General features: G+C 27.3%; 1 protein-coding gene across 2 annotated transcripts in view; it reads left to right on the top strand.

The window, feature by feature from the left end:
* Positions 1–10,094, top strand: part of LOC111629013 (transitional endoplasmic reticulum ATPase) — a 28,235-nt gene extending 18,141 nt beyond the window's left edge. For both annotated transcript variants that reach the window (XM_023372875.1, XM_023372876.1), the window contains exons 2-16: positions 879–984; positions 3,244–3,416; positions 3,553–3,633; positions 3,705–3,897; positions 4,408–4,539; positions 4,718–4,820; positions 4,966–5,099; positions 5,997–6,132; positions 6,208–6,320; positions 6,475–6,639; positions 6,745–6,867; positions 6,938–7,150; positions 7,238–7,322; positions 9,766–9,859; positions 9,938–10,094. In XM_023372875.1, coding sequence (XP_023228643.1) covers positions 879–984; positions 3,244–3,416; positions 3,553–3,633; positions 3,705–3,897; positions 4,408–4,539; positions 4,718–4,820; positions 4,966–5,099; positions 5,997–6,132; positions 6,208–6,320; positions 6,475–6,639; positions 6,745–6,867; positions 6,938–7,150; positions 7,238–7,322; positions 9,766–9,859; positions 9,938–10,079 — 1,993 coding nt within the window. In that variant the 3' untranslated portion in view covers positions 10,080–10,094. The remainder of the gene's footprint in view (positions 1–878; positions 985–3,243; positions 3,417–3,552; positions 3,634–3,704; positions 3,898–4,407; positions 4,540–4,717; positions 4,821–4,965; positions 5,100–5,996; positions 6,133–6,207; positions 6,321–6,474; positions 6,640–6,744; positions 6,868–6,937; positions 7,151–7,237; positions 7,323–9,765; positions 9,860–9,937) is intronic.
* Positions 10,095–14,078: the final 3,984 nt, after the last annotated feature.

Below are 14,078 nucleotides of genomic sequence, written 5' to 3'. Positions count from 1 at the left end.
TTTTTTTTTTTTTTTTTTATGTGCACATGATTTGGGCACCAAATACTCTATTCAAATTGCAACTCTTGACAGTACTCCTTCATACCTCTAAGGAGTCCAGCCGTTGACAGCAGCATGGTTTTATAAACAAGACATAGTCTTGTCAATAATTATAAAAACTAAGTTAATACTAAATAAATTAAACCTAAAAATTAATTAAAACTAAAAATAATAATTAAAATTTAGGCCTTTACATCAAAACCAAAATAAAAAATAAAATAAAATGAAAATTAAAACATTTTTTAAAGTTGTTTTGAAATTTTCAATTGTAAATCAATTTTTAAATTTATGTTATTTGTGTGTGGTGATGACTGAACATTTTGCTTTTAATATGTGAACAGATTATTAATTTTTATGGCAGAAATACAAAATTTTCATTGATTATTCAATGGTTGAGTTTGACTATAGCCACAGTAGTTATGAGTTAGGTTCTGATGAATTTGAGTCAGACTATATGTGAGTCTATTTATTATTTGTGATATTATTTATCATCATCAGACTATTCATTAGAGATATTTCAAAACCTTCCTGAAGATGCAAATTAGAAACTAGGTTATTCAAAATAGCAAGCTAAATAAGACCCATCCACTTATAATTTTTTATTTTGATATCAAATTTTGCTTTGATTATGGAAAAAATTTAATATTTTCTTAATTAGCATAAAATTAATGTTATGTTGACATCTAATTTTATGCTAATTGAGGAAACTAGATTTAGCTTTTCCTTAGATTAAATTATGTGACTGTACAAATTTGTCTATATATTAATATAAAAAATTTAAATTTTCATAATAGTTATTAAAATCTTTTAATCATAATTTTTTTGTTTTTTTTTTACAGTTCAGAAGATTTGGCTACTGCAATCTTAAAAACTAAAGAAAAACCAAATCGTTTAATTGTAGAAGAAGCATTAAATGATGACAATTCAGTTGTGGCTCTGTCACAGGTAAGATGAATTGTTACAATTTGTTATAACAATGGTTAAAATACAAGTCTTTTGGTATTTTCAGAATTTGATAAATACAAGGCAGATTCAATAAATAAGATTAGTAGTGCTATTAAAGAAAAATCATGTGGCATACAAGGTTGAGGCTAATAATTACTAATATAAAAACTATTGTCTATGTATGAATTCCCTATAACTCCTGCAATTTTTGTCCAATCCAGATGAAATTTTGGTTATATTCATTTTATGTTCTGACGAAAAGTATATAGACTACTTACTTTATGGAAGTATTACTATAGAATAAACGTTTTATAGATTTTGGATTGGTAATTGCACTTACATTGCAGTAATGTCAGTGACCACATGACATTTATGCTTGATGAGGAAATTTCCCTTAATTTGCATTTTTAAATATTTTGGCAAATGGCATATTTTAAACTTACTTCATAAATTTAAACTTTAAAAGAAAATAGCTGCATTGTGTCACTTCTATAACAAATTTTTTTAAAAAATATTTTATAATGACCATGCGACATTCTATTATTTGTTCGGAAGTAACAATCTAACACACCCATTATTTAGAAAGTGTTATTGCTCATCTAATTAACATACATACAATTTATCTTTGTTTTATCAATGTGGATTTAAAAAGACTCTATTTGTCAAAAAAAAAAATGCCTAGGGAAAAGCGTAAGAGTAAAATTGGTCTGGTAAATTCTAGATCTAAATGAATAAGAACAACTGAGACCCCTGAAGGCCATGAAGTTCGACTTCAGCAACATCAAATAAGAATGGCTTTGTCAAAGGCTGCAGAAACAGCATCACAATGCCAAGCTAGAATATAAACTACTTAATTTGTAGAAATAGCAACTCTTCTTGAATTTCTTGAAATCTCCACTCTTCTCAGTTTTTCAATCTTTTACTTTCTGATAAAAAGTATTCAATCATGCTTGATGGGGAAATTTCTAGTTTTGAAAGAGTTATTATTATAATATACTCTACATTAATAGTGGTCCCTACTAGATGACATTTGCATTCCCTGTGTGGTTTACAAAATGGCATTTCCCATATCAAACTGCACCAAAATTAAACAGTAAATTGTTATTTGATTTTTGACAGCCAAAGGCATTAGATCTAGTGAGATCCTTGCAGGATGTATTCACTATACGGAGTTGTGCATACTATGCAGAAAGCTTGCAAGTGGGTTCAAAGTTCAAGAAAGGCCAACAAACAGACGATGAGTCAAGTACTGTAGACTTTTGAACTCAAGCTTTTTGTAGCAACATGCACAATTCTTATTGTGATACATACTGTGATGGATCTCACTAACTTGTAAGTGCAATTCCTTCAGTGTCAAAAATCATTATCAAACTGCCTCAGAATCTATGGGCAATATTATTTTGTATATTCCATGGTGGATGCAAATGACATCTGGCAAGGATGTACAGAGCTATATTACTGTATACTCCTTCAATATTATTAGTCTCAACTTTATATGCTGTTATTTTTCTTTAACAGCACTTCTAACATAATTTACTCAGTCTGCTTTGTACAAAAAAATTTTGGGAAGATTTTTGTCAATTATCATCAAAATTTTGAAGACAATAAAAATATTTTCATAATAATGAATCATTTTACTTATTAATTCATTAATATTTATATTAGAATTGTTTAGCATATATTGACATTTCTATAGAATATAAATATAAATATTTATGTACAAATTATATATATATATAAAATTTACTTAATGTATTCTTCAAATTAATCTGATTAGAATGCTAGTTTTTGAATGAATAGCTTTCATTATCTGTAGTAAATAATTTTTGGTTTTGTGCAGTTTCTTTATCCTAGTTATGCAAAATCACAAATATGAATTGATTAGTAAAATGTTTATTTTAAAATATATTAAACAACATAGTCATTTTTAAAAATTATAAAACCAAAGTGAATTTTTAACATTGATATTGATACCTCCTTTTAACTCTCAATGTAATGTAGATCTTGTGGATTGGTGTTTTGTTTTTTTTTCTTTCGTGTTTTAGAGAATCAGCAACTAATAGCTCAATACAAGAATTCAAAAATATTTTTATGAATTTTTCATATCAGATATTTCACATTCTACAGAATTTAAAAAAAAACTTTGATAATTTTAAAAAAGTTCAGACATGATTGAATTGTAAGTGTTGTGTGTATTTAAAGTTTGAACTTTTATTATTATTATATATTTAATCTTGTATTTTATTTTTAATAACTCAGATGAAGATGGATGAACTTCAACTTTTCCGGGGTGACTCTGTAATGTTGAAAGGAAAAAAGAGAAGAGAAACTGTATGCATTGTGTTGTCTGATGAGACGTGCCCTAATGAAAAAATACGCATGAATCGTTGTATAAGAAATAATTTGAGGGTTAGATTAGGTGATATTGTAAGGTAAAACAAAATTATTCAAAGTAATAATTTTTAAAATGTTTAAATTTTCATTTATGATTAGTTAATAATTTTTAAAATGTTTAAATTTTCATTTATGATTAGTTATGATTAGCTCATTGATTTGTTTTTCTTTTAGTATTCATGCATGTCCGGATGTAAAGTATGGAAAAAGAATTCATGTGCTTCCTATAGATGATACTGTTGAAGGCTTAACAGGGTAAGTATTTAAAATTTTATCAAATTTTCACAGTTAAATAGCAGTAATTTTATATTAATATTCTTTTTTAGGAGTTTATTTGATGTGTTTTTGAAACCATACTTTTTGGAAGCCTACCGTCCAATTCATAGAGGAGATTTATTTGTGGTTAGAGGTGGAATGCGGGCAGTTGAATTTAAAGTTGTGGAGACAGATCCTAGTCCTTACTGCATTGTTGCTCCTGATACTGTTATTCATTGTGAAGGGGAACCTATCAAACGAGAGGTATAATAAATTACTAAATACTTATTATTTTATGTAATTTTTTAGGAATATAAGTTTAAAAAAAATACTACTAAAAACTTTATCAAATCTGTTAGTTTCTTACTACCTTTGAATTATTATGATATACTTACAAACTTTTAAATCCTTTTATTTGTGGATAAGTTAGTGAAACAAAGATTTGTTTTTAAAAGCTAATAAAGCTGTTTGGGAAAATTTAGAAATCTTTTATTCCTAATATAATTTACTTATTAATTCAATTTAGTATCACCTTGACAAACTGTTTATATGAATTATTTGATAAGAAAATTTCTTATATAAGGAATTGTGTATTGCATATAGTAATTCTCTGCAATTATACAAAATCTTTCAGATATGTTTTAGGAAACATTACATATTTTTTAGCATTAATACAGAATAATAAGTATGTTGAATTGAATGTAATTTGAAGTCAATAGTTCTCAAATTCTTAATTTTCTCTCTACAAATTATGAAAACTATTTTCATTTGTAGGAAGAAGAGGAATCATTAAATGCTGTTGGTTATGATGATATAGGTGGTTGTCGGAAACAATTAGCACAAATAAAAGAAATGGTTGAGCTTCCTTTACGGCATCCAAGTTTGTTTAAAGCAATTGGAGTAAAAGTAAGAATATACAATCTTGAGAAGAAAAGCAATATGCTTTTAAAGCATGTTTTTTTTAAAATTAAGTATAAGCATAATGCTAACATAATACTAAATATATTTACTTTATTTTAATTTTTGTTAAAAAATTCATGAAAATATTTTATTATAATACATTTAAAAAATAATTGTTTTATAGCCACCTCGTGGTATATTATTGTATGGACCTCCAGGAACTGGAAAAACGCTGATTGCTAGAGCAGTTGCTAATGAAACGGGAGCATTTTTCTTTTTAATAAATGGTATATTTCTTTAATCAATCTCCTAATCACAAGTTAATCTTACAATAAATCATGCAATTTCTATGAAAACCCTTGCTTCATATTGACTATTGTCACTCCTACTATATAACTTTGTTTTTATATTACATATTTATTGTCTTAATAGGTCCTGAAATAATGAGTAAATTGGCTGGAGAATCAGAAAGTAACTTAAGAAAAGCTTTTGAAGAAGCAGAAAAAAATTCACCTTCAATAATCTTTATTGATGAATTAGATGCAATTGCCCCTAAAAGAGAAAAGGTATTTATTCATATGAAAGAATATAGATAAATTTTATAATGCTGATTTCTAAGATTTAGGAATGTCTACAGCAACTTTGTTATCCTGTATCTGTTAAATTTTATACACTATTCATATGCAATTTTTTTTCTATGCAAGTTAACTTGCAAATAATGTTAACAATGCAATAAGTAATTTTCAGTTTTTTTAAGTACTTTGCCAGGCTTTGAAAATCAAATCTAAATATATAAAATTACTTGTCCTGAGTGAGTGATTGACTGATTCATCATTGCCCAGAGCAAACTGCTGAACCTAGAGGTGAAATTTTGTACACAGTTAGGGTGTCATGAAAATGCACACTAAGAAGGGATTTTTGGAAATTCCCACGGAGAGAGGGAGATGATTAAGGCTTAACCTGAAGAACGGCTTCTACTGTACTATTTTAGATGTGATTTTTTTTGTTTTCAACTACGTTTAGTCTTATTGATACTTAGGTGTATTAAATTGATAACATTTTTCAGCCAGTCTGAACTTATTTTAGTTAAAGTAGGTTTAGGTTTACTTCATTTGTTTAAAAATAGTAGTTGTAGCTGTAAAGCTTTGGCTTACACAATTTTTTAAAATAAATAATGACTCAAAAAAAGGTATACCATTCCTGCCTTACATGAATAAAAACACCAAATTTATTGATGCATTTGTATTTGAATATAGCTATGATATAATGATATTTTCAATACTGTATATAGTATTATATTTAACATTTTATAAATAATTTAAAAATTTAAGTAATTTTAGAATAAAAATTAAGTAAAATTGTTTGTTTTTGTTTAAAGAAAATTAGAATTTAAATGCTGTTTTAAATCAACTAATTATTAAATAAAGTTAAATATCTAGAACTGAACTTTTTTATAATTTCAGACACATGGTGAAGTTGAGCGACGTATTGTGTCTCAGTTATTAACATTAATGGATGGACTTAAGCAGAGATCCCATGTCATTGTAATGGCTGCAACTAACAGACCAAACAGTATTGATCCAGCATTACGAAGATTTGGTTAGTTAATTTTAAACTTTATTTTTATTAATAATAATATATGTATTTTAATCCATCTCTATATAAAATATTTAGGAAGATTTGATCGTGAAGTGGACATAGGTATTCCAGACGTAACAGGAAGACTTGAAATTCTTCGTATACACACTAAAAATATGAAATTGGCTGTTGATGTAGATCTCGAAAAAGTAAAATAATTTTTTAGTTTTAGTATTTTTCATAGAGGAATAATAAATTTATTATTTAAGTATTTACTTCTAATATTAGATCATCACAAATGTCTAAATATTTAAACATATCTATAATTAATTTTTATATTAAAGTTTACATATATTTCTACAGATTGCAGCTGAAACACATGGATTTGTTGGTTCTGATCTAGCTGCTCTTTGTTCTGAAGCTGCTTTACAACAGATTAGAGAAAAAATGGACTTGATTGATTTGGAAGATGATCAAATTGAAACAGAAGTTCTTAGTTCTTTGGCTGTAACAATGGATAATTTCAGGGTGAGTTTTCAGTAGTTTAATGATTTCAGAAATGTCTTCTAATTTGATTTATAAATTGAATGAAAATGATTGTTCATTGCTTATTAATAACACAATTTATTTTAGTGGGCACTTGGAAAGAGTAGTCCAAGTGCTTTAAGAGAAACTGTAGTGGAAGTGCCTAATGTCACATGGGATGATATTGGTGGATTGGAAAATGTAAAGAAGGAATTACAAGAAATGATACAGGTAAAAATATATATTAAAAATAATAATATAATGTTATTGTTTTTAAAATATATTTTAAATTTTATTTTAGTATCCAGTTGAATATCCTGACAAATTCTTAAAATTTGGAATGACACCTTCTCGGGGAGTATTGTTTTATGGTCCTCCAGGATGTGGTAAAACACTTCTGGCAAAAGCCATAGCTAATGAATGTCAGGCAAATTTTATTTCTATTAAAGGACCAGAGTTACTTACTATGTGGTTTGGTGAATCTGAAGCAAATGTTAGAGATGTTTTTGATAAGGTATGTACATAGAATTTGTATAAATATTTTTACATGAATGATTTATTTTAAAAGTAAACCATTATATGTTGCATATTCAATTTACAGGCAAGAGCTGCTGCTCCTTGTGTGTTATTCTTTGATGAGTTAGATTCTATTGCTAAAGCTAGAGGTGGAAATGTTGGTGATGCAGGTACAATACTTTTTAAATTTATAATTGAGCTTTAAGGTTTTAATACAAAACAAATTTTGAATAATTCTTAACTGAAAGTAAAAATTGTCATTCATCCGCTGAAAATTAAAAGCTGCTGTTAGAAGTATCACTGATAGTGAAAAAATTATTGATAAAGTTCAGATATTTCAAAACTCGAATGCAATATAACTAGATTTAAATCTTATTTGTGATTATATTTTTTTTATTAATAAAAATACATTTAATTTGATTTGATTTCATTTCATTTATTCATATTTTTCAACTTAAGATGGTTCTTACTTCATCTAACCATTTTTTGATAATATCAGCTTTATTCACTTGTAACTTGGATAAAGTTAGCATTAGCTAGTTAATACTAGCTTTATCTGATTCAGTAGCTTTAGTTGTAACAATCCTTGATTACAAATAATTTTCTCTTTGTAAAATATAGAACTAGTGAAAAAAGTTAGCAAAAGTATACTATTCCTTTTTTGTTACTGAGAGAAATATGTTTATTAAAGCAATTGGTAATTTATTTCCAATCAATAATTAATTAACAATTGCAATTAAAAGTACTGTATGACATGTTAACATTAATTTTAGTTAAACTAGGGCATTTTCTTTTTACAAAGTATTGTTGTCATCTCAGCTATTTTGTTGATCTTGATCAGAAGTATCAGCAACATTTTCATGTGTTTTATTTTTACCATAAATTTTTATTGATGACAAAATAAAAATATTAATTGAAAATTTATTCTACAGAGTTGTGTTTGTTCAGTTGAGTACTGAGTGACTTTATCTTAGAATGTGTGTTAGAAAACAGAGCTACCGCTGTATTTTGTTTGTCATTTTATGAATGAATGCTTACCCGCAGTTTAAAAAAGTTTAATAATGCTTACCTAAAAATGCTTAAATAAACTTTACTAAATACAAAGATTAATCTATAAAAAGAAAACAGTGACAGTCTTAAGGGCTAAAGTCTGAAAGCAATGACAATGACACCTGGTTTATAGGAAAGATAGGACAAGGAAGGAAAAAATTGCACTATCAATTTTCATTAAAGTAAATCTGACAAAAAGCACAAAATAATTTGAACATTTCAATATTCTAAAATTCATGGACAAATTTGAAACGTGTGTACTTTACTTGGATTTAAAAAAATATATTGAATAACAAAGTTTACACTTAAAAATTGTGAAATTTTGTATTGAGGATTTCCAAAATTGCATTAGAGTGAAACTAGAAGTCATGTTGTGTGAGGGATACCTGTTCTTAATTTAAATGTTTTTGCTAAGCTTTACTTTTTCAACCTGATAGAACCAGGTTTTTGTGATTAAAAGGATTTTGCAGTCATCAATAATTTCATAACAATAGCTTTCATGATAATTTTATATTCATCTGAGTCATGTGATAGTTGATTGATCAATATATAAAAATTTTTAAAAGGGGGTTATTTTATAAATACTCAGAATTTTAAAAATGCCTTCAAAAGGGCAAATAGGAAGTAATCAGCTCTCAAATGAGCTATTAAACATACACAAACTCCTTTTAGATTGTATTCTGTAATTTGGTGACACTATTCTCTCTCACTGTAAATGTAGGTGACAAAATGCTGATTGCATAAGTCCAAACTGATCCAACAAATTTATACAAAATTGAAAGATGTTCATAGTAATCATCATGGACACTTAAGTTTCATCCAAAATTATGGAGATGTTAATGGTCAAAGTTGGCACTTCAACATTAAACATGTGGCAGAGCTTTACTATAGAGCACTGTTGCACTCTGGTGTAATGTAATCTTGAAGTTTACAAGTGTCTTTTAAAAGAAGCTTATTATAAACATATAACAATGCTCACGCTCATAAAAAAGCATCATATTCAGCATTATCCAGATAACATTAGATACATCACATTATCCAGATAAAGCTCCAATTTTAAGTTTGGTTCTTACTTCATCCATCTATTTTTGGATAATGTCAGCTTTAACTGCTTTTGTCTTGGATAAAATGCACTTAATCTGTAATAAAGTACAAATTACTATATTTTATGGTATATAAGATGCACCTTTATTTTAGCACAAGTATCAATATTTAAGCCATGCTTTTAGCACTTGATATTTCTCTTTCTTTTGTTACTAGTTTTATCAAAAATACTTGAACTAAGTTTTAATCATAATTAAATTTGTGATTCCAGATTTAATTCATATTTTTTCTTTAGTAAATAATATAATTAGATCTTTGTCTTGTTTTTATGAAATGATTTGGATATTTTCTCATTCAAAATAAATATTTAAATATTAACATTTTTATATTATTTAGTACTTGTCTTTGAATTATTTACTTGTAATTAAAATAGTCATTTATTATTAATAATAGATTTCAAAATATTGTTAAAATGGCAATCTTTTTAAACTATTCATATCATTGAATCTGTTTGTGTAGGTGGAGCTGCAGATAGAGTTATCAATCAGATTCTAACAGAGATGGATGGTATGAGTTCAAAAAAGAATGTGTTTATAATTGGAGCTACTAACAGGTATTATAGTCATTATGAATTTAATATATATATATATTTCATTGTTGGGTGAATTTAACAGTGTGAATATTTTTACAGACCAGATATTATTGATCCTGCTATTCTTAGACCTGGCAGATTGGATCAGTTAATATATATACCATTACCAGATGAAAAGTCAAGGCAGTCCATCTTAAAAGCAAATCTCAGAAAATCACCTGTATCTAAAGTGAGTTCTTAGCTTTAAAGTAAATTTTCAGTGATGTGAATTGTTGAAATTTCTATTTCATTATCAAAATGTTAGGTTTTTAAGTACAATATTATTGTTCTGTAAATTTAAAAATTGTTTAAGTTTTTATTTCTTCTTTTATTGAATAGGAGTATTATTTACATTCTTGATATATTATATGTAATAAGTTATCTATTAATTGGTCTACAGTAGTTTATAGGTTGACACAATTTGAATATTCAGAATTTTTGATGAATTAAATTCCTGATTTTGTCCATAAATATTTTCTTAAAATACTTGTACCAACTCAAAAACCATTTAACTTTTTTCTAATATTTTCAATTGTTTCTTTTTTATTTAAATATTTATTTTATTGTATGTATTTTGTTGATTTATTTATTTATTAGATTGTTTTTAGTTATTGATGATATGAGCTTTCAAATACATTCTAAAAAACTGTTAGGTGTTTGTTCTTTTTAAAATGTTTTTTTTTTCCTGAAGATGGTCATTGAAAATGATTGAAAACAATAGAATAAAGAAATATACTGCATTAATGGTTGTTGAGTGGGTATTTTGTATCATTGCAATTCTGAAAAGAGTAATTACTTGTGACTTTAAATTTTTATACATCAGACTTTACAAGAAAAAAATTGAGATTTTAAAAAGATTTAGAATAATGTAGTTTTTGTATTCCTCACCAAATTAAATTGATACTTTATTAAAATTTTCTGTATTTATATATTTTTTTATTAAAAATCTATAGTTTAAATTTCTGTTTTAATTTAATAACTTTTTTGTATTAAAACTTCTTCACTCTGTTATCTCTAACTTGAATTGTCTGTAACTCTTAAGTATTTCTCTTGGAGCTTTGACTTGAGAGAAGTTTTATTGTATTTATAAACAATTTTAATGCAGATTTATGGTATTTGGGTTATTATTTATATGTATATTTCTTTTTTGAACTTTTTTTCCCTACTCACTTTCGGCAGTTGCCTTGTTGCCTCACCCATTGAGCCAACTTTGGGGTTTCTGGGTGGGAATTCTCTCCTGCCCATTCTAGGAAATTTTTTTTTTCCATTCCTGAATCCCAAGAAATGTTGGTCAGGAAAAGTGGGAAAATCAACTCCTAGAAACCAGTAATACCTACAATGAGAAATAAATGTTCTGCTCACAATGTATCTTTTAGACTTTTCACCTACTCATCACTATGTAAACTTACATTGTGTTACAATATTACACACCACCAGAAATCCATGCACAACACTAGAATCATATAACATAAGACCAACTAATTTTAGCTCTTGTAAATTGAGCACATTTGATCACAAAGAACAGAAAACTGTTTGTATTTGCACACAAAAATGTTTATTTTCACAATCTAGGATTTGACTACAAAATCATCTTCAGGTAAACTATCTAAAGAAATCTAAGGTAGCTTACCTTAATATAACATTGTAGTCAAATTCTGAGTTGTAAAAATAAATATTTCTCTGTGTAAATACAAACTGTTTGTTCTTCACGGTGTATTGTTGTCTTTTGGAACAAAAATTAATATAAAACCAGTTTTATTTTTGGGGAAACACAGTATATATCTTACATATCATATTGTTTAAATAAACTGTAAAGAAAGGTTACTGGTTGTTTGAAATTTTAAAAAACAAAAATATTTACACTTGTATGAAGTTTAATATTTTATTAATGGGCATCTTTTCCTCTTCTGGCAAAGAACGTGCTGAAATGGTTGCAGTTAATGAATGTGCATTGTGGAGGACATTTTCACAAAAGATTCTTTATCACAACAATGCTCTCTCTCACACAGCTTTCAAAACAACTGTGTTTGTGAAAAACATGATATTCTTCTACTCTGGATTTAGTTCCTTGTGAGTTCTTTTTGTTTTCCAAAATGAAATTGAAGCTCAAGGTGCAGCATTTTCAATATTGTCAAGGAGATCCAATTTGAATTGTAACAGATTCTTCACTGATTTCTAAGGATCATTTGAGGCTTGACAGAAGCCATGGGATTGCTTTATAAATGTAAGGGAAGACCACTTTGAAGGCAGTAGTGACCAGATTGAAATTAGCTAAGTATTAAAATCTTCATAGACCAAATCTGGTTACTTTTTTGATTGTACCTCATAAAAATGAAACTTTACAGTATCCTAGATTTTTTGCCTAATTGTTAAAAATGACAAGCTTCGTTTATTTCTCCCCTAATTGTAAAATGCTATACTTAGTCAACTTTTCAATATGATTTATATCTAATCTTAAATGATTAAAGACTTATCATTCTTTGGGTATATTGGTTCATGAAAGACTAAGTATGTAAGTTAAAATTTTTTTTTACATTTGTTAAAGACACTGAAAAAAAAAAGTTTTTATGCACTTAATTTTTAAGGGAGAAGTATGAATGATGAACTAACTTCACAAATTAATTAACACACACAAATGAATATTAACCCTGTACTACCATGGGGTCAATGGTGACCCCCCCACTCCATATTTCCAAGTCTTACAAAATTTTTGTAAAATATATATTTTCCCTCCCCCAACTTTCATATTTTTTTCTCAATTGAGCCTGTCCAGGAAGGATTTTCTTCCAGAGGCTTTATTTTGCAAGTTACATTAAAATTCATATGTTACCATGATGTCAACTGTGACTCCAAAGTTAATTTTTTTTTCATTTTGATAAGATTGAATGTTTCTTTCTTGAATTACATGTGGTGACTTTGTGTGGACTTGTTAAATATTTGTTAATAATTTCAGGAATGATTGTTCCTTATTCCTGAATTTTCCAATTGCTCTCAGATGAATCGTCATTTGACAAACTGCTGGAATTATACTGCTGCTCCACTTTTGTTATAGCAATCTTACTATCATTGTCATCTGTATTATCTTCATAATTATCGTACAAGACGTCTTATTCATCACTTTCATATCCATCACCCACTTCTTCAAACAACAGATTGTGAATTAGACTTTCCATTAGATTAAGAGTTATCCAATTTGGTGCCAAATGAATATGACCTAAATAAACATCTCTGATAGGATAAATGATTGCATCTTTTACTGTGACGAATAGGAAACCACATCTTTTTCAACGTTTTCAATATCACTATTCTAAATACTTTATATTATGGATATACATGAACCCAATTTGGAATGAAAAAAGAGATTTAGGGGTTGGTTATTTCTCTTGAAAATAGGAAAATCTCTGGTGAGGAAGTAAGACAAAATTACCAAAATGGCTGCATTACCAGAGTAGATGAAAACATGGCTGATGCTTGCTTTGACTTAGGTCAGAAGACAGGAAGCATTCAAGTCATTTTTCTAAATGTATGCACTTTTCATGCCCCAAATGTTGATTTGTATTGAATGTGCTCAAAAATACAATAATGAAACTGTCAATAAGTAAGTCTCTTCTTGACAGGAAAATTCCAGTGAATTGAAGTGGTACCATCAAGTAGTCATTATGATGAGAGAGAATTATTATTATATATATAGATATTTTTCTGTTTGTGTATACTAAAAAAAATAAATATGTAACATAACATTTTGTACTTTCAGTGGAAGTTGAAATTAAACCATAAAATTAAATCACATAAATATATTCTTAGAAAGTATTGGGGTCAGCCTTGACTCTATGGTATTCAGTGTAACAATAAAAAGTTAGCAGTATAAGAGTTAGTTACTATTAATTTTAGTTTGATAGAACCAAATAAAAATTATATTTCTACCTGGTTCTTTATACACATATACACTATATATATATACAGTAGAGCGTCGTTTATCCGAAGGTCTGTTATCCGAAGGAATTCCAGTCAACAAATTTAAATTTTCGCCAGTGCTGTGGCGCTGTAATCTTTGGCTATGTCTTCGGCTACTCAAATATTTTACATTTTTGATACTAAATTAACTTCTGAAGTATAATTTTTTATTGTTTTTATATTTTTCAATATATTTATTTTGTTTGTACAAAATAAAAAAATAATTTTTAACGATACAATAGTCTTC

This window comes from Centruroides sculpturatus, unplaced genomic scaffold (genome assembly GCF_000671375.1).
Source record: "Centruroides sculpturatus isolate CEXI.00-Female unplaced genomic scaffold, Cexi_2.0 scaffold601, whole genome shotgun sequence".
NCBI lineage: Eukaryota > Metazoa > Arthropoda > Arachnida > Scorpiones > Buthidae > Centruroides > Centruroides sculpturatus.
Note: the sequence above shows the minus strand (reverse complement) of the source record. Positions and strands in the feature narration are given on the sequence as shown.